Source organism: Polyodon spathula, chromosome 29, assembly GCF_017654505.1.
Source record: "Polyodon spathula isolate WHYD16114869_AA chromosome 29, ASM1765450v1, whole genome shotgun sequence".
Taxonomy (NCBI): Eukaryota; Metazoa; Chordata; class Actinopteri; order Acipenseriformes; family Polyodontidae; genus Polyodon; species Polyodon spathula.
The window spans coordinates 2237542-2257317 of record NC_054562.1 but is presented as its reverse complement, the minus strand read 5'-3'; the positions used below and the strand labels follow the sequence as shown (position 1 = coordinate 2257317).

Genomic DNA, 19776 nt, shown 5'->3' with positions numbered 1-19776 from the left:
TATCTGACCAGGGCTAGTACTGGTGTCGAGGACAAAGAGGAGATGAGCCACTCTACTCACAGCTCAGTGATAAAGTGATATTAACTGTGTCTGGTGAGTTTATTAGCTGAATGCAGAGGAATGCCCTCAGTACAGTCCCCTTATAGACTGCAAGCGATATCATTTGTATATTAATCTATACTGAGTGATAGAACACTGTTGGGGATAGAATGTGTGGATGTCATTTAAGAACAGTAATCTTCCCACTTAACCATATTTATATTTTTAAAAAACAGTTTAACATAAATCACGCTGCTGCAGTAAGCTGGAGAAATTGCTGCCCGTTTGGAAATTTTCTGAAGGAGCGCAGTAATGCTGTCACCTTAACCATGTCCAGTAAGTCATTGTCATTATGGATAACTGCTCTCTGATTGGCTAAAAGGGTATTAACAATCGGCTTGCTGATTGGCTTGCTCGTAGGAGGCTATGTGGTCCAGTGGTTAAAGAAAGGGGCTTGTAACCAGGAGGTCCCTGGTTCAAATCCCTGCTCAGCCACTGACTCACTGTATGACCCTGAGCAAGTCACTGAACCTCCTTGTGCTTCGTCCTTTGGATGAGATGCCAAACAAACAAGGTCCTATTGGAAGTGACTCTGCAGCAGCCCCTGACTCACTGTGTGTGTGAGAGACCCTGAACAAGTCACTGAACCTCCTTGTGCTCCGTCTTTCGGATGAGACGTTGTTGTAAGTGACTCTGCTAGTCTTTTTGTGATGGAGGTCCACTATGGAAGGTGCTATCTATGAAAAAGGTCCACTATGGAAGGTGCTATCTATGAAAAAGGTCCACTATGGAAGGCGCTATCTATGAAAAAGACTTAGGAGTTTTTGTTGACTCAGAAATGTCTTCATCTAGACAATGTGGGGAAGCTATAAAAAAGACCAACAAGATGCTCGGATACATTGTGAAAAGTGTTGAATTTAAATCAAGGGAAGTAATGTTAAAACTGTACAGTGCATTAGTAAGACCTCATCTTGAATATTGTGTGCAGTTCTTGTCACCTCACTACAAAAAAGGATATTGCTGCTCTAGAAAGAGTGCAAAGAAGAGTGACCAGAATTATTCCGGGTTTAAAAGGCATGTCATATGCAGACAGGCTAAAAGAATCGAATCTGTTCAGTCTTGAACAAAGAAGACTACGCGGCGACCTAATTCAAGCATTCAAAATTCGAAAAGGTATTGACATTGTCGACCCAAGGGACTTTTTCAACCTGAACAAAGAAACAAGGACCAGGGGTCACAAATGGAGATTAGACATTCAGAACAGAAAATAGGAGGCACTTTTTTACACAGAGAATTGTGAGGGTCTGGAATCAACTCCCCAGTAATGTTGTTGAAGCCGACACCCTGGGATCCTTCAAGAAGCTGCTTGATGAGATTCTGGGATCAATAAGCTACTAACAACCAAACGAGCAAGATGGGCCGAATGGCCTCCTCTCGTTTGTAAACTTTCTTATGTTCTTATGTTCTTATATATTTAAAACATTTAAAAAAAAAAAAACATCTGGATGGTAAAAGCTGGGCAAATGGGCATTTTTTCAAAAGGTTTCAAATGATTGAATAGCAAACCTAGGACTATACAAATTGAGAATACACACACTTGAGAGCTGGGTTGTCTTTTTATCTGCAGACCCCATGTGTTGGAATATCTGACATTGTGTTTTACAGAAAGATCATTTGCAGGCCATGTGTTTGCAACATTCCATATGAGCTCCTACAAAGTGGCAAGACCCTGTTACAGGATTTGATATTCATGTCTTTTGTTCAGTCCTTTGGGGTTCAAAAAGCCTTAGAAAATACAAATCAAGGGGCATCTCCATTTGGGAAAGAATAGTTTCCTGCAATATTTTTTTCTCCACCCTGTAGAAAGTTCAATCCTGACCTGTCTCTCAGCCCTGCTGATCTGAATTCTTTCTGTCTTTACAGATCAATGGGTGATCCTGCAGACTCCCTCCCAGCCTGTGTTTGAGGGCGACACTCTGACTCTGAGGTGTCATTTCCGCTATAATTCTCATATAACCAGGGTTGTCTTTTATAAAGATAATAAAGAGTTACAGTCCCAGGCTGACACAGAGCTCAGCGTGGATCGTGTTTCAAAGAGTGACGAGGGCTCCTACAAGTGCAAAGCATGGTGGTTGTACTCCCCTTACTCTGGTGACTCTGCAGAGGTGCGGGTGTCAGTGAGAGGTAGGTTCATTTAACAGCTCGGTTTTATTGAAAGAGGGGGAGAGTCCTCACCCTCTTCTCTGTCTATAATGTCTCACAGATACATTAACACTGGAGTCTATTCCAGCTGTGATAATGTTCTCAACACAACCCAGGTGCTGAAGTAACAGGTCCTTGCAAAGTTTTCTGATATGCAAGCTCTGCTTGGTCTGTGTGACTCTCATACTCTGAGTAGGCGAGAAGCTGTAATAAAGCAAAAAGAGACTGTATCAAAGATACACTGATTGCTTGTCATTACTTATGATCAAGCCCTATTCAAATGCATTTCTGATTGATTGTGGTAGTAATAGGGTGTGGATGGCTATTGCAAACTGTATCTTTAATCATGTGAAACATTAAACAGTCAATCATTTGTTAATATCTCACGGAAGTAAACTATCATTTTAGATTATTATGCATGTTTACACAGTCTATGAATTGGTCCATGTGAAAGGATGGCTTGAGTGGTGACGTCAGGTTCAGGAAGCAGTAGTCAAAACAAAAGGTATGGGGGCTGAAATGGCCCATCTATATAAATATTACATTAAATAACAAAACCCTATTACAAAACGCAGAAGGAAAGGGCACATGTGCCAAAACAAAACAGACAAAAGAAGGAACAAAAAGTATAATCTTTAGTATATTTTTCTATAGCAATTGATTTGTATATTTCATGGACTCGCATCTTGTCTCCCCTCCGACATCTTCTCCAATGAACCAGGAGTTTTTTTGTTTGGTTTTTTTTTATCTGTGGCTGTAGCCTTAACCATCCATTAATAAATGACCTCATTCAGGCTCCAGCCACATTCCCACAGGTTTTATTGGGATGGGGAATTTACCCCCATCCATGCTCATTACATTTTACAAGACCAGCTTCTTCACCGGTCTCCAATAATAATAAATATTATATATTATATATTATATATAATATAATATAAATACATTATACACATATATAAATAATAATAATAATAGAAATATTATATAAATAATATATACATAAATATGCACAAGGGGTGGGCAGCCTGTCAAAGTCTTTCCCAAAGTTCTGGGGTGGGAGCAGAGGCCCTGGCCAGTAGCATGCAGGCACCATCCCCCAGGGGTGGTATGCAGACGTTCCCAGGTGATGGCAAGCAGGCGACCCCAGGTGAACAGAACTGGTGACCCCCCGGCCCCTCTGACAGCGACAGCTCCGGACCCTCGAGCGGTAAACTCAGGAGGGGTGCCCCTGGCCATGAAGGTGGCAGCGGGAACTTCACTTCTTCCTTATGCTCTGTAGTTGACAGCTTCCTTTTCTTGGGCTCCAGCCCCAGACTCTCCAGCAGTACAAAGGCTGCTGCTGGAGTTAACACCACCCCCGGTAATAACAGGCAGGCATCCCCGAGTGGTGACATGAAGGCATCCCCAGGCAGTGACGTGCAGGCATCCCCAAGCGGTGACATGAAGGCATCCCTGGGAGTGATGTGCAGGCATCCCCGAGTGGTGACATGAAGGCATCCCCAGGCAGTGACGTGCAGGCATCAAAGAGGGGTGACATGAAGGCATCCCTGGGAGTGATGTGCAGGCATCCCCAAGCAGTGACATGAAGGCATCCCCAGGCAGTGACGTGCAGGCATCAAAGAGGGGTGACATGAAGGCATCCCTGGGAGTGATGTGCAGGCATCCCCGAGCAGTGACATGAAGGCATCCCTGGGAGTGATGTGCAGGCATCCCCGAGCAGTGACATGAAGGCATCCCTGGGAGTGATGTGCAGGCATCCCCGAGCAGTGACATGAAGGCATCCCTGGGAGTGATGTGTAGGCCTCCCCGAGCAGTGACATGAAGGCTCGGATCCCCCCGTCTGGGTGCTGGATGCTCCTGCTCCCCCCGTCTGGGCACTAATTCCTCGTAATGGTGGAAGGGACAGTTGGGGAAACAATGCTTCCCCTGGCAGAGGAGGCACATCGCAGATGGCTGGTAATTGTGGACATTAGATGACACTCCCCCTCCCTTCCATCCCTTTTTTTCCCCCAAACTCCACTCCTCCACTAAATACAAAAATCCTGCACTACTGCTCCTGATCTGACTCCTCTGACGGCGCTGTATCCCACGATGACACTATATGTAACAGGGTGATGTGTTACATTTGTGGGAAGTCAATGGAAAATGCTGACACACATATTGACAGACTGGTGTTGATGCGCTGTTCAGGGGAACAGATTTAATTTTCTAAACAGGACACTGACACTAGGGTACCAGCAATGGTAGACCTAGTGTCACATTTAATAAATAAATAAAAACAAAAACAAAGCTAAAAATGAAGGGTTAAGCTAACGCTAAAGAGGGTTAGTCTATAGTAACCTTCGCTGTACTGTTTCTGGCCTACATCTGTTCTGTTGTTTCTGAAGTCCTGGCCTCCCAGCGACTCTGGGCTGTTCCGATGGTCCTGGCTGAGCAATCACCTTCACAGACCCTGTCTTGCAGTAAAAGGGCTCCATGGTATTAGATCCACAAATAGGGTCGAGGCTCCCCATCACATGATATTTATAATGCACATTTTTATTGCTCTGTGCAACACCTTCCGCTTTTCTCTATTAAATGTCATTTGCCATGTGTCTGCCCAGTTTGACCTTTGCTGCTGTAACAGTGTTTGCCACTCCTCCTATTTTTGTGTCGTCTGCTAATTTAACAAGTTTGCTTACTATACCAGAATCTAAATCATTAATGTAGATTAGGAAGAGCAGAGGACCTAATACTGATCCCTGTGTTACTCCACTGGTTACCACATTCCATTCTGAGGTTTCTCCTCTAATCAGTACTTTCTGTTTTCTACATGTTAACCACTCCCTAATCCATGTGCATGCATTTCCTTGAATCCCTACTGAGTTCAGTTTGAGAATTAAACTTTTAATGCAAGACTTTGACAAAAGCTTTCTGGAAATCTAAATAAACCATGTCATATGCTTTGCAATTATCCATTATCGATGTTGCATCCTCAAAAAAATCAAGCAAGTTAGTTAGACACGATCTCCCATTCCTAAAACCATGTTGACTGTCTCCCAGGATACTGTTACCATATAGTTAATTTTCCATTTTGGATCTTATCATAGTTTCCATAAATTTACATTTAATAGACTGTTGCATGATCTTGGTTAGCGGTTTGTAAATAACTTCTTTCATTTCTTTGAGTACTATTGGGAGGATCTCACCCGGCCCAGGGGATTTGTTTATTTTAAGAGCTCCTAGTCCCTTTAACACTTCTGCCTCGTTTAATATATTTGCTATTTTTTCGTCGTGATTTTGCCATTTGTATCTCTTAAACATTTGACCTACTCCTTGAATGTTCTTTTGCTGTTACAATATTTGAAAAACTTTTTGGAATTGGTTTTAGCCCCCTTAGTAATGTTCATTTCTATCTCTCTCTTGGTCTTTCTTTTTGACTTGCGTTTGCAGTTCCGTGTACTCTTTCTCTGTACTTTGTTTTTGGTCCCTTTTAAACGCTCTGTAAAGTGCCTTTTTTCCATGATTTTTTTTATTTGTTGATCTAATGAACCATTTAGTTTTACATTTAGATTTGTCTACTTTAGGGATGTAATTGTTTTGCTCCTCTAGTACTACATTTTTAAAAAACAGCCGTTCTCTGTGGATGTTTTCTCTATTTTACTCCAATCTACTTCTGTTAGTCTCTGTTTCATACCTTCATAGTTTGCCTTTTTAAAATTGTAAACCTTAGCTTTAGTCATTACTTTTGATCCTGTTACACTGTGTCTGGTGAGTTTATTAACACAGTGATCCTGTTACGCTGTGTCTGGTGAGTTTATTAACACAGTGATCCTGTTACACTGTGTCTGGTGAGTTTATTAACACAGTGATCCTGTTACACTGTGTCTGGTGAGTTTATTAACACAGTGATCCTGTTACACTGTGTCTGGTGAGTTTATTAACACAGTGATCCTGTTACGCTGTGTCTGGTGAGTTTATTAACACAGTGATCCTGTTACACTACACTGATCCTGTTACACTGTGTGAGTTTATTAACACAGTGATCCTGTTACTGTGTCTGGTGAGTTTATTAACACAGTGATCCTGTTACACTGTGTCTGGTGAGTTTATTAACACAGTGATCCTGTTACACTGTGTCTGGTGAGTTTATTAACACAGTGATCCTGTTACACTGTGTCTGTGAGTTTATTAACACAGTGGTGAGTTTATTAACACAGTGATCCTGTTACACTGTGTCTGGTGAGTTTATTAACACAGTGATCCTGTTACGCTGTGCCTGGTGAGTTTATTAACACAGTGATCCTGTTACACTGTGCCTGGTGAGTTTATTAACACAGTGATCCTGTTACGCTGTGTCTGGTGAGTTTGTTAACACAGCTGAACAGACCCCTCAATACAGACCCCTCAGAGACAGCAATGTTGACCACAGTCCTGTCATCTCAGAGCTGCTGTTGCATTAACTCTAATGGTAATTAACTGTAGATGCCCAAGCGATGGAAGACGGGGGTACAGAATTACCCAGGACCAAACAATACATATAATCATTTCATAAGGGTGGTTTTAATCGGAAATGATTCGATTCATTCAGACCTGTGGATTTCTGTCCTCTTGTCTTTCACACTATCTTTGCGTCATAACAGAACAGTTACTGACTGGAGCTGCACCGGAAACAGTAATACTGAAATAATTTCTAATCATTTTAAATAATGAAGTTATCATATATGTTTTTACTTACTAATTCAGGAGATTTAATTCCTAGTAATGGCTGTTGTAATTTTTTTTTTAATACCAAGTGCATTCAAATAATTCCAGTAGATTCGTATCATTTGTAATAGTTATTCAGATGAATGCAAGTTAACCATAATTACTACTATGACTCAAAGCCACTAAGGAAACAGGGGGAAACGGGAGTCCTTATTTGTCATCTTCTGTATTTCAGAGGGACGACCAAAGCCTGCAATGACCCAGGAGCCTGCAGGAGAGATATTCGAAGGAGACACAGTCACCCTGAGCTGTAGGGTTGTTCCGGGGGGCTCTGATGGCTGGAGATATCTCTGGTATAAAGACAGTCAGTCCAGTACTCCAGTGTACCAGACTGACAGCAGCAGTGGAACTGGAGCCGGATACACAATCAGTGCTGCTGCTGTGTCCCACAGTGGAGAGTACTGGTGTCGAGCTGAAAGAGGGAGCAAACCCTTTTACTCTGAATACAGCGATCCCATCTGGGGAAATGTAACTGGTGAGTAATACAGAATCTCCTTCATTTTTACTTTGCCCTCAGCAGTAGGGGGTGCTGTTTGGTTCTGCTAGAGGAGATTGGGAGCCTCAATCCTCCAGCATTCCTCTCTCTATTTCGCAGTTTATAATTCGATTCCTCTTTATGCCTTTCTGTCTACTGAAAGATGTAAGGTTCCCTAATACTCCAGCAAGCAGTAGCTGAAATCAAAGCAACATCTGATCTTATATAGAACACCACGACGAAGCATAGCTACTTGTGAATAGGGTGGCTGTAGGGTGACGTCAGGGGTAGAGTGCCAGCAGAGTGGGGGGAGGGAGCAACGCGGCTACCTGCCTCGACACCTCGCGTTCCAGAAGAGACCGCTGCCGGATCTCCCCCACATCTGGACCAAAGGCATGGCCTGGTGATATGGGCCCGTCCAAAAGAGCGGCTTTATCAGCGTCAGGCAGCCGCGCCTGCGACAGCCACAGCTATCTGTGCACAACCATTAGGCCGGCCAGTCTCCGGTCCAGGGCCTGCCCCTGATCTGGAGCTACGTGTGCGATAGCGATCACAACTCAGGGGCCACTGGTTCTGTGAGCAGGGCATCACACAAAACACCATCCGAGTATGCAAGCAGCACACTGGATGTATTGGCCAATAATACAAATAAATAAACAAATATATGTACAAAGGGGCGGGACACTCCGTCACAATGCTATTCACAGTATATGTGATTCTGCAGCACCAAGAAAAAATATATATCAAGACAAATATTTATTTAATGATTTGAGAGCGGGACTTAAACTCATGACTAACACTATCAGTGTTGGGGTAACGTGCTACTTAAGTAAGGTCTTACTGTAATAATATTACTCTCGCCAATGTCGAGGCAATGTAACGAGTTCGGTTTGTAATGAGAGTGATAATATTAGTTACTTTTCGCTAAAAAAAACAAGTTTGCCTGCCTTTTCTCTGATGTACATCAGTGGTGTCTTGTTTTTTAACCCGATGTGTCAGACTGCTCTATGAGGGACTCTCTTCCGGGATGTCTCCAGGTAATAATAAGTCGAGGGGCAATCAAAGCAGTCTTTCTGAGCCTTGTATTTGAACAAGAACAAAAAAGTGGTGGCCACATTTATTTCATCACCCTGTCATTTGTACGTTTATTAATAATAATAATAATTTTTATATAGCACCTTTCATAGTGGACCACCATCACAAAGCACTTTACAAGATATGAGACTAGGGTGTGTGAACCATGCATCAGCTGCAGAGTCACTTACAACAACGTCTCACCCCAAAGACGCAGCACAAGGAGGTTCAGTGACTTGCTCAGGGCCACACAGTGAGTCAGTGACTGAGCTGGGATTTGAACCAGTGTTTGAATGACTTGCAGATTATCAATGAAGACATAGCTAAGTGTTTGGGACCTAGAGAGGGGAAGGGGGCAGGATGATATGTGCCATTGCAATGACCTGTTTATAGCGTGTTGCTGTCGTGATTGAAACAAGACCTTTACCTTTACAGGCAAAACGATAAGGAGTCTCTGTACTCCAGCACTGCCTCTGTCTCTCTAAGGAGTCTCTATACTCCAGCACTGCCTCTGTCTCTCTAAGGAGTCTCTATACTCCAGCACTGCCTCTGTCTCTCTAAGGAGTGTCTATACTTCAGCACTGCGTCTGTCTCTCTAAGAAGCAGGGGGGTCTGGGGGAAGCCCCTAGTTCTGATTGATTTGAATATCTTGGTCAGACACAATCACTAACTTGTACTCATGTTATCTTTTCATAGCTCTGTTCTCCAGTGTGACTCTGACAGCATCTCCAGGAGCCACAGTGAAGGAGGGAGAGGCTCTTAACCTGACCTGTGAGGCAACAATGAACAAAACCCCCCACTCTCAACTCCACTACACCATTCTGAGAGACGGGGAGCCTGTGACTAACAGCACTGACTCTGCACTGTACAGCATAGCCAGCACTGAGAAGAGCCACACTGGGAGCTACACGTGTGCTGTGGAGTCACAGGGAGTGAGGAAGAGCAGCCAGGAGTTACACATTGAAGTGCAAGGTAAGATTACAAACCAGTCCTGAATGACTGTCCTTGATGATTGAAAGTGAACACGTCGCATTGTGATCCCATTATATTCCCATTCCCTGAAGAAACAGAATAAACACACCGCAGAATTACCAGCAATTGCAATGCAATGGACTGGGAACAAATACTGCACAGTACAGACACTGTTTTATGCTTTGCAAATTCAGCGGTGTATATATACCACTAATGTTTTAGCTTTATGTATGGGTTTGTTCAAATTTGAAACAAATCATTCTTTTTTTTTAATTTTGGACAATCTATCAAATAAAAACACATTGATTACACAACTGAGTATCTTACAAAATGATGGTTGAAAAAAAATGACAGTTACAGCAGACAGACAGAGTGGGAAGTTGAAGGCTGTTGCTATAGAGTGACTGTAAACAATGTTCTTGAATACCTATCAGCTGAGTCAAGGTGTATGGAAGTCACCAGCACACACTCACACTGTACCTTCCTTCCCCCAGTGTCCTGGCAGAGCGCTGTTGCTATTGGCTACAGAGTGAGCTTCACTCTGTTTAATTTCATTTTGTTCACTCTGCTGCTCCTTCAGTACTGCAGGATCCAAGGTGAGACTCCCAGTCAGTGCACACATTTCACCTGCCCTGTCACAGCACACATTCAGGCTTCTTCTTAAACAGCACAGCCCAGTCTTAGGGATAGTTCATAAAAAAGAATGATTTCCTCATGAAATATACACAGCTAATTTACAGTGTCCAAAATAAACATTTAGCAAGTTTCTACATGCACGTATAACACAACTAGAAAAAACAAACTGAAAACAATCTGCATCTTTGTTTTCCAGGTTTCCTGCATATCGCTGGTGGTAGGTCAAGGTAAGTCAGTATTAGCCAGTATGTGTACAGATAGGGGGCAGCACTCACTATCTCTGCCTGTCATCATCCTTTACAGCTCTGAAAATGGAGAAGGAAACTCTCTGATTCGCTCTTTAAGAATCACTCTTGCAAACTCTAATGGTACCCTTCACTTTGACCTGTGTCCTGAAATGCTATGTTGGGCTAATTTGGCCTTTTGGTTTCCGGATGATAAAGATTCATAATCGTTATTCTTTGATTCAAGTTCAAGCCAGGGTATTAAAAAATAACTCTTTCATCAGTAATGTCACAAAGCTGATACACAGCTGCTCCTTACCCTGAAATGCACTCTGTGATTTCAATGGGACTTGATTACTCTGAAGACTAGAAGTGTCATCATCCTTTAAAGCTGTTGTTATTGCTGAAGTTAAACTCTGAACCCTCCTTGTGTGTCTCTGACATCTGTCTCAGGATAACCTCGGATCAGGATCAGGAGCAGTCAGCAGAGGGGACCGAGCTCTCCAGCCGTGTGCAGCACACTGGAGTGGAACTGGAATAGTGTTGCACTGTCCTGCTAAAGACCAGTCTGACTGGAATTGTATTGCACTGTCCTGCTAAAGACCAGACTGACTGGAATAGTATTGCACTGTCCTGCAACTCCCCAGTAATGCTGTTGAAGCTGACACCCTGGGATCCTTCAACAAGCTGCTTGATGAGATTTTGGGATCAATAAGCTACTAACAACCAAATGAGCAAGATGGGCTGAATGGCCTCCTCTCGTTTGTAAACTTTCTCATGTTCTTATGTTCTTATGTTTTAAAGATCAGACTGACTGGAATAGTATTGCACTGCCCTGCTAAAGACCAGACTGACTGGAATTGCATTGTATTGGGTCACTTTCAGTTAGTAACATGACCCAGAAGACACTACTGAGGTGAAGTGACCAAAAGAAGTGCAAGCGTGGCAGAGAGCTTTACTATACCTACTGCAGTACCAAATAAGCATGTTCCTTGACAAACTACACATTTGAGACCTGTGGAATCTTTTTTGTTCCAGTGGCATATTTTGTGTTTGTTTTCATACATCTAAGCCCTTTTAACAAGATTAAAATAGAACCCGTTTAATAACGATGGGTCACACATAGCGGTTTCAGTCTAATTGACTGGTACGGCTTCCTCAGAATTGAACTCAACACCACTCACAGCACCTTCAGAAATGCTCATCAGTGCAAAGCATGGGCCGTCTAGCGCAGATACAGCAGCTGCTACAACCAAAGCTTTCAGCTTCTTACTGAAGAAACGACACCTCTATGCAGAGTATCCATCTGTTAATGAAGTCTGTGACAGGGCTCTTGATGTAACGCAATTAGAACTGGGAATTCTGAGAAGTTAGCTACAAAGAATGGTCAAACTCATAATCAACTGATTATTTAGCATTGGTCAGTATAGAACCGCTGTATATAATCTAACTTCGTGTCAGCTGTCCCAGGTGACCATTAACTGCCGAAATGATACTACCACAGTATATTAGCGCTGCACTAAAACCAAAATGCACCTAAACGTAATCATTGTAAATGTGCCAAATGTTTGGTGCAAAATCTGTAAAACCAAAACATCTCCTTAAACTGAAGCTGGAGACCTGGATTCAAATGCAATTGTAATTAAACTTCAACACATCTGTGTAATTCTTGTTATCATAATTACAGTTCAATTACACATTTGCCATGTAATCACCATTACTGTATTCCCATTTGTAGCTGTGATTATCGACTGGTTACTGAGAATATAGTAAATGTATATGTTAAATGTGAGCTTGCTTGTTACTTCAGTGCATTTGTAATTATAATTCTTACCCTGCACACAATTACAAAACTAACAAAATAGCATTCTAATTCTAATTGACCTCTGGTCCTACCCAAATTCACTCAGCAAGAATATATCAAACCACTCCTGACAACATCTGACCTACACTAAAATGACAACACACACACTGGACAAGTCTTGTTCCAAAAGAAAGATTTATTTTGTATTCTTTTCCCCGATGCCCGGGGTGGATGGAGGGGTCTGCTCCCGGCTCCTCAGCTTAATCCTCCTCCTCCTCGTCAGCTCCTCCGGCCCCTCCCTGGCCCTTCTTGGCGTTCTTTCTCTTCACACGGCCAGGCCTGCCGCCACCGTACGGGGAGCGCAGGGAGAAGTCAATGTGCTTCTGGCTGTCCAAGCGCACCACGAAGGAGGGGATGTTCACCACCTGCTTACGAACGCTGGAGAGGGAAGAGAGAGGCAGACGCCGGGTTAGTGAACAGCCATCCTGTTCTAGTCTACTGGGCTGTTTGCACCAAGACCGGCAACATAGGACACAGTTTATAAACCCCACACTGGTGATGTCACTGTGCTTGACCACTCAGATGCTTGCCACTGCAAATGCTTCGGCTAAAGCAGGGATTCTCAAACTCGGTACCCCCCCCCCCCCCCCCCCCCACTCACCCCGTGTCTGCTGCTTTTCAATCCAACCGAGCTCTCAATTAACTAGACTCTTAACTGAACTGAATTTGCTTAATTAGACCTTCTTGCTTGGTTTCAGCTCTTACAGTTGCAATTCAAGTTACTTATCAAATGTTATAGCCAACCTGAAATATGCAACCGTTCAAGAGCTGAAAACAAGTAAAAAGGTCTAAAAAGGGGGGACAAGTTTGAGTAGCCCTGGGCTAAAGGAACAGGAACTTAGCTTAAAAGAACACCACCTTGGCACCGATAGCGATTCATTCACAACTGATACAGTACAGTTTTGTAACCTGATGACTAATCAAACTTAAAACAGTTTATTCAGTCTTTCCAAAAGAAGTGACTTGTCATCATGAGTGTCTCGAGACACACCGATTTGTTTATGAATCTTTCCAGAACTGCCACCATCATTGAATTATTCTGCATTTTGATTTCCACGACCCGAATTCAGACAAGTTGCCAAGCAATTAGGGGTTTCCCATTCTGGAGAGTTGCTTCACCACCCTGCTAAATAATGTGCATGTCTTGAATATTGCTGCTGTGTAGGAGTGCTGTCTTAATTTAGTTTGACAGTTAGTTTAACATTAGTTGGTCTGTTACTTTATAATGGTTTAACACAATTGCCTATTGCTTTTTTATTGACTTCTGAAACCCCTGTACATTACCTCATCCGATTCCGAGGAGGAATAGCTTCTCCGGATAGGCTGGAGCTGTGGTAGCCCCGCCCACATTTCAGGTATTCACAAGGTATACGGCATTTGATGGCCGAATTGACCTTGCTGAAATTATATAACCCCTTCAGCACCAAGGGGGGTAGCTCAGCGAGCAGAGAGATTGTTACTGGTAGAAAGAATGAAAAACTATGAACTCGCTAAAGGGAACACATGTACCATGGCTACAGAAATATAATCCCGAGTCTCTACAACACTCCCACAATTTCCAAATGCTACTTCATATGAAAACTGTCCCACACCAAGTGCAGTTTTAAAAATCACTCATCTCTTGGTGCCCACATTCTCCCATGCATTTGAGCAAATCTCTGCACCCCACTTTCAGAAAGAAAGCAGGCAGACCTTGTGACCAGTTTCAATAGTCTTCCACCAGATTCTTTAAAAATAGGGACTACCCTAACAGTCCAAAAGGGACCGGTGCTGTAGCACAGAGAACAGACTGTGCACGAATGTATGGCCGTCACGAGAGGAAAGACCGCAATGGCAATCCTGCGTTGCAAGTACTCTGCTACTGCACAGCCATTTCACCATGCTGAAGTGGCTACACTGAGCTGCGTAGTGCGTGTATGCCTACCTGATATGCCTCATCTTAAGTCGGTACAGCTGCAGCAAATGAGCACTGGAAGTTCTGTGTCTTACCTGTTGCAGCTGTTTAAAATTAAATTAAAATCTACCCTGGTTCAGTGCAGTGTGATGCATGGTGGATGCACTGTGCACTGTCTGCTCTGGTTCAGTGCAGTGTGATGCATGGTGGATGCACTGTGCACTGTCTGCTCTGGTTCAGTGCAGTGTGATGCATGGTGGATGCACTGTGCACTGTCTGCTCTGGTTCAGTGCAGTGTGATGCATGGTGGATGCACTGTGCACGGTTTGCTCTGGTTCAGTGCAGTGTGATGCATGGTGGATGCACTGTGCACTGTCTGCTCTGGTTCAGTGCAGTGTGATGCATGGTGGATGCACTGTGCACGGTTTGCTCTGGTTCAGTGCAGTGTGATGCATGGTGGATGCACTGTGCACTGTCTGCTCTGGTTCAGTGCAGTGTGATGCATGGTGGATGCACTGTGCACTGTCTGCTCTGGTTCAGTGCAGTGTGATGCATGGTGGATGCACTGTGCACTGTCTGCTCTGGTTCAGTGCAGTGTGATGCATGGTGGATGCACTGTGCACGGTTTGCTCTGGTTCAGCGCAGTGTGATGCATGGTGGATGCACTGTGCACTGTCTGCCCTGGTTCAGTGTTACTCTTACCGGATGTGCCTCTGTCTGATCAGCACTCTGGCGTGGTGGATTGACTTGGCGAGCCCCAGTTTGAAGACCTGAGTCTGCAGCCTCCTCTCCAGGAAGTCCTCCACCTTCAGGCCCAGGATATAATCGAGCTTCATCTTGCCCTCGTCCAGCACTCCGATACGCACCAGTCTACGCAGCAGAGCGTTGCCTGGAGACAGAGAGACCAGTCAATTCAACAGTGAGTTACAACGCGAGCTGAAGTATTAGAAAAGCAGACAGACTTATGGAACGTATTTGTAAGCCTTGCTTGGCACCCCTTCAACCCTCAGCAGTTCATTTATTCAGCGCTTGTCAGGAGCGTCGGGTCCAATTATTTGCACACATGCTGTTTAAAAGCATTTATTCCCCCACTAAAACAGATTTAAAAAGAAACTGCATATCAACAGCACACTCAGCCTTGTATCTCAAGCCAAGCCCCACCCTGTGTTTGCTGTATTTATCACATCTCTCTTCATAGTCGTGCATACTGATCAATCCTCTCCTGATCACTCGATTTATCACCAAACTCCTCGATAATGCGATCCCAGTCATTATTTTATTACTGTAACATCTCAAAAACTCTGCAAATGTCTGAGATATTCTTTAAGCGCTGGATGCAGAAGCAGCTGTCTCCTTTGTTCATGTCTTCTCTGCAATGCATGGGGTTATCAGATACGCCCTTTTTTTTCGTCTATCTGTCACAGCCATTGAAAGGTTCTCAGCTTTTTCCAGAGAAAAAAAAAAAAAAAAGACCTGTGCTTGACATCTTTGACGATGTCAAACCGCAAAGGGTTAATAAGAGAGAAATTGGGGCATACCTTCGAACAGCCTCTTGGGGTCCTTCTCGTCGAGCGTGAGCAGGTCTCTGGCAGCCTTGCGGATCTTGGCCAGAGTGAACTTCACACGCCACACCTCTCGCTTGTTACGGAGACCATACTCTCCTGCAGAGGGCAGCAAGAACACACTGGGGGTCAGGCTGCAGCTCAGAACATGGACTAGCGACACAATTCCGCCCAAAAACAAATACAAAAAACCAGACGGTCTTCCAGGTTTGGTTTTTGAATTCAGGTTTCATTTCCTAAAACAAAGCTTTTGAATTGGAACGTAAAATATCTGCATATTGAAAATTTGTAACCAATCAAAAAGCCCTCATTAGTGCTCTTAAATTTAGGATATAACTACGGGATCAATGTGGACGAGTCTAGGTGTGCAACATTTGTTTAAAAGGACGAGACTCACAACTTCACACACTACTGCACACGTCACATCCTCATCAGCAAAATTCTGAACATTTAAACACTGGGGAGGGGGGGGGGGGGGGGGGGGGGTTTAAAACTGTTGGCATCCCTAATTCCAATCTCCCAGGCCTCATTAACGAGGAATTCAAGCAACACCAGTCTGAGAGTCTGACAGGGAGTTAGTTTAATCATCAGCCTGGGAGACTAATTAAAAAAAGTACCACCTGACCCCTTAACATGGCAGGCAGTTACAATCAGAAAAACGCATCGATTCAGACACTACAGATTTCACTACAGTTCATCACACATGCAAAAACGCACACGACGTTAAGCTATTGAAAGCAGCCTCCTCACTGGGTACATGCATCCTGCAGGGAGAAGACAATGCACATGTAAAGCTGCAGTTAGGACATTACACAGAGGTCAGGGCTTCACCTGTACAATCAAAGCCAGAGAAGAATCAGGGGTATGAGGGCACTAAACAGAGCACTGCTGGAACATTTAAATATAAATGAATTTTTGGCCTTGGATTACAACTCACAGAATGGGTTAAAGATTAAAGTCAGATTCTGGTTAAATTCCTACTTGGACGGTAAGTTGATAAAGATCTTTCTGGTCACGTTGTCCTTGCTAAGACAAGGCTGACCTCCAAGACATTTTGAAATAGGTGTTGGTCTCTCCTTTGAGGTCCAGTTCTAACATGAAAGGCATTTGCCATTCAGGGTGGATCACTTTTTATGTTAAACATCTTTACAACCCAGAAATAAAACAGGTTTTCTGAGGAAATTACAGTTGATTTTATGAGGGTTATAAAAACTGGCTACTTCAAAGAGAAACAGGATTGAACCAGATAATTTGAAGCAGGGTTAAGACAAAATGACAACCAAGTGATACCAGATCTATGTCTTTCATTATTTTTCCTTAAACCAATCAGATGTCAGAGACTGCATTTAGAGTAGAATACTGAAATGTTCTTTGTATTGCTCTGATCTGTGCTTGGAAAGAGGATACCTGCAAACTGCTGTCACCGTGTAACCTTTAAGATGTCTGGTTGTAACTTTGCAACTCAGAACTTTTATCTTCAATAAACTAAAAACTTATCTAAAAGCCAGAATCAGCAGCATGTGACTTTTCCTTTATGCCTTAAAGCACTATGTTTCTTGTTTAGGTCAGAGCCAGGCATCTGAAACAAAACCAGACCAGGTTTGCTTAAGGCAGCTGCAAAGGGGAGGGAATGGTTTATAGAAACAGCTGTTTGATTGCACCCTCCCAATCTCTCCCATGGCAAGGGGAGTACTGAAGCACAAGGCCAGCGCGAGTTTCTAACCCTGGGGACTGACCGATGAGTTTGAGCTCCTGGTCGAGGCGCGACTTCTCAAAGGGGCGTCTCGGGGTGACATAGGTCTTGCGACACACCCAGCTCCTGGCAACTGGCATGGCGAGTTAGGGGTGCCTGAGGAGGATGAGAAAGCAGTCACACAAAACACATCCACCAGTCACAGACCAACACACAATTCTCTTGAATGCAGAAGAATAACACACAGGTTTGCACACTTCAGAAGTTTACACCCAACAACACAAGACTATACTGTACAGCAGCATCTCACCTCTTAGTAGCAGCTGTACAGATAAACAATTAGCTCCAATTTAAAGACAAGGTTTGTGTTTGCACACAAGTCACTGTACAGTGCCTTTATACAGAATCAATTCTTTCAAGCAGTTTGAAGAACTGAGTGCCAAGACAATGCATAATAAAATTAACCGATTTAAAACAATTGAACCAATTGACAAACACTTTAATTTGACAATTCACAATAAATGTAAATAATTAACACCATTCAAGCTCAGAGGCTACAAAGCAGCATTTAAATCCTCAAAACTACAAGGCGAGTCTTAGACAAAGCACCAGACCTAAACTACAGTGCAAGCAAGTAAACCCGCCAGATGCAAGCCAAGAGAATAAGATGTTAGCAGCAGATCTCCCAGGCCTCATTAACGAGGAATTCAACAGTGTGGGCCCGGGTTCTACATGCAGCTGTTTGCACGCTGCCCTGCAAGACATCAATAGCACTTCAGAGCTGTGGCACCCATGTGAAACGTTGCAGGCAATGCATTAATGCATATCCGATCTGCTGCAGGGCTGGTGAAGTCCCTTCAGACGATGCTTTCAAATCTAGACTAAAAACCAATTTTCACAGCCTGGCATTGTCATCTACATGCGCCGATAATCTGGTCTCAATACTGTTCCCCTTTTTAAAAAACTAGATTAAACACATTTTTATAATACAACTATCAATTTTTCACCGTTTTGTTTTCATTCGGTTCCTTTTTTTTTTTTACTGATTATTCTTGCAATATGTACTTATTCTTGTAAAGCGCTTTGTCATTAAAGGCGCTATATAAAAATAAAATTAAGTTATCAAAATAACTGTAGCAGCAGCATTCCGTATTACAAGTTCTCTAGTCAAACGATGCCCAAATCCACAACGCACAAATATACTTTCACATAAAAAGTTTAAATAGTTTAATTCCATCGCGTAATCAAAGCCTCCATTTTGTCTGTATTCGCCCGCACCACGTGTAAAGAGATCACTCGCTTTCATAAAACGCATTCACATGGGAACTAACCCTTCAGAAGCGTTTTGTTTTTCTTTTAAATTAAGTAATTACACTGCATTTAAAACAGAACTGCGTTTTAAATCAACCCAACATGAGCTAGACAGCGTGGTGACTGGTGTTGGGCCGACACGCACGCAAAAAAAAAACATTTAAGACAGAAAATAACGCTTTAAAAATGTACAAGCGCAACACTTAACACCTTCCTGGATAAGAAGAATGTCTTAACTGTCGGTATTATGCGTCTTCTGTTTATTAAATACAGTTTTAAAACACTTTTACAGTTAAAATATAAATAAAATTACACTGCTCCAACGGAAAACATTACCTTCCTCCAGCCTATCACGACAGAAAAGAGGCAGTACAGTCTGTCCCCAGCGTATTTATAGTGGCATTGAAACTACACTTCCCATCGCGCTTTGCGAGTAAACCACGGCCAAAAGAACAGACGTGCTCGCATTGCTACTGGGAATAGTAGTTTTTAATCACACGGCCATTTGTTTAAATAACTTTATTTACAACGCATGCACGTACAAAAAAAGGGCTTGCGTGCACATTTCTAAGCTGATGCGTCGCTGTAGTTAGTGGACAAAAGCGACTTACAAAACTGAAACGTGTTCTGCTGCTGCGTGATTGGAATCGAATTCGAGTGTTCCAGCGACGAAACTTCGTAAAGCTCTCGAAGTAAACCACGTCATACCCATTACGAGCGGGTAGTGATACATTGCAACTGTAATGCGTGTCTCGTATTTTCCATTTACGTTCATAAAAACAAACGAGGGTGTTCAAACGACACGTGTCTGTGGAATAGGTACGTTTTCGCAACGTCTCCTCCTCCTCTGTTCCGCTGGTCCGTGCAGATTAACTACATCTCCCGTGATGCCATGGGGCAAAATCCCTAGAGGAAATAATAAACACGGCCTCGCAATGCCCATCGGGAGTTGAAGTTCTTTTTTTAACGCGTTGCTTAATAAAGGCAGTGCCACGGTTGAGAAATGCGGTCGAGAGCGCTTCACAGAGGTTCATTTTCTATTAGTGTTTGCTTAAATTTAATCCCAGATACTACACAATGTAAA

General features: G+C 43.2%; 1 protein-coding gene across 1 annotated transcript; it reads right to left on the bottom strand.

Annotated features, from left to right (window-relative positions):
* Positions 1–12348: 12348 nt before the first annotated feature.
* rps9 (ribosomal protein S9) lies at positions 12349–17562 on the bottom strand. Its single transcript, XM_041232286.1, has 4 exons — positions 17425–17562; positions 15665–15787; positions 14829–15015; positions 12349–12610 (listed from the first exon to the last, which is right to left on the bottom strand). Exons 1-4 carry the CDS (start codon positions 17519–17521, stop codon positions 12433–12435), a joined length of 585 nt encoding a protein of 194 aa, XP_041088220.1. The 5' UTR covers positions 17522–17562; the 3' UTR covers positions 12349–12432.
* Positions 17563–19776: the final 2214 nt, after the last annotated feature.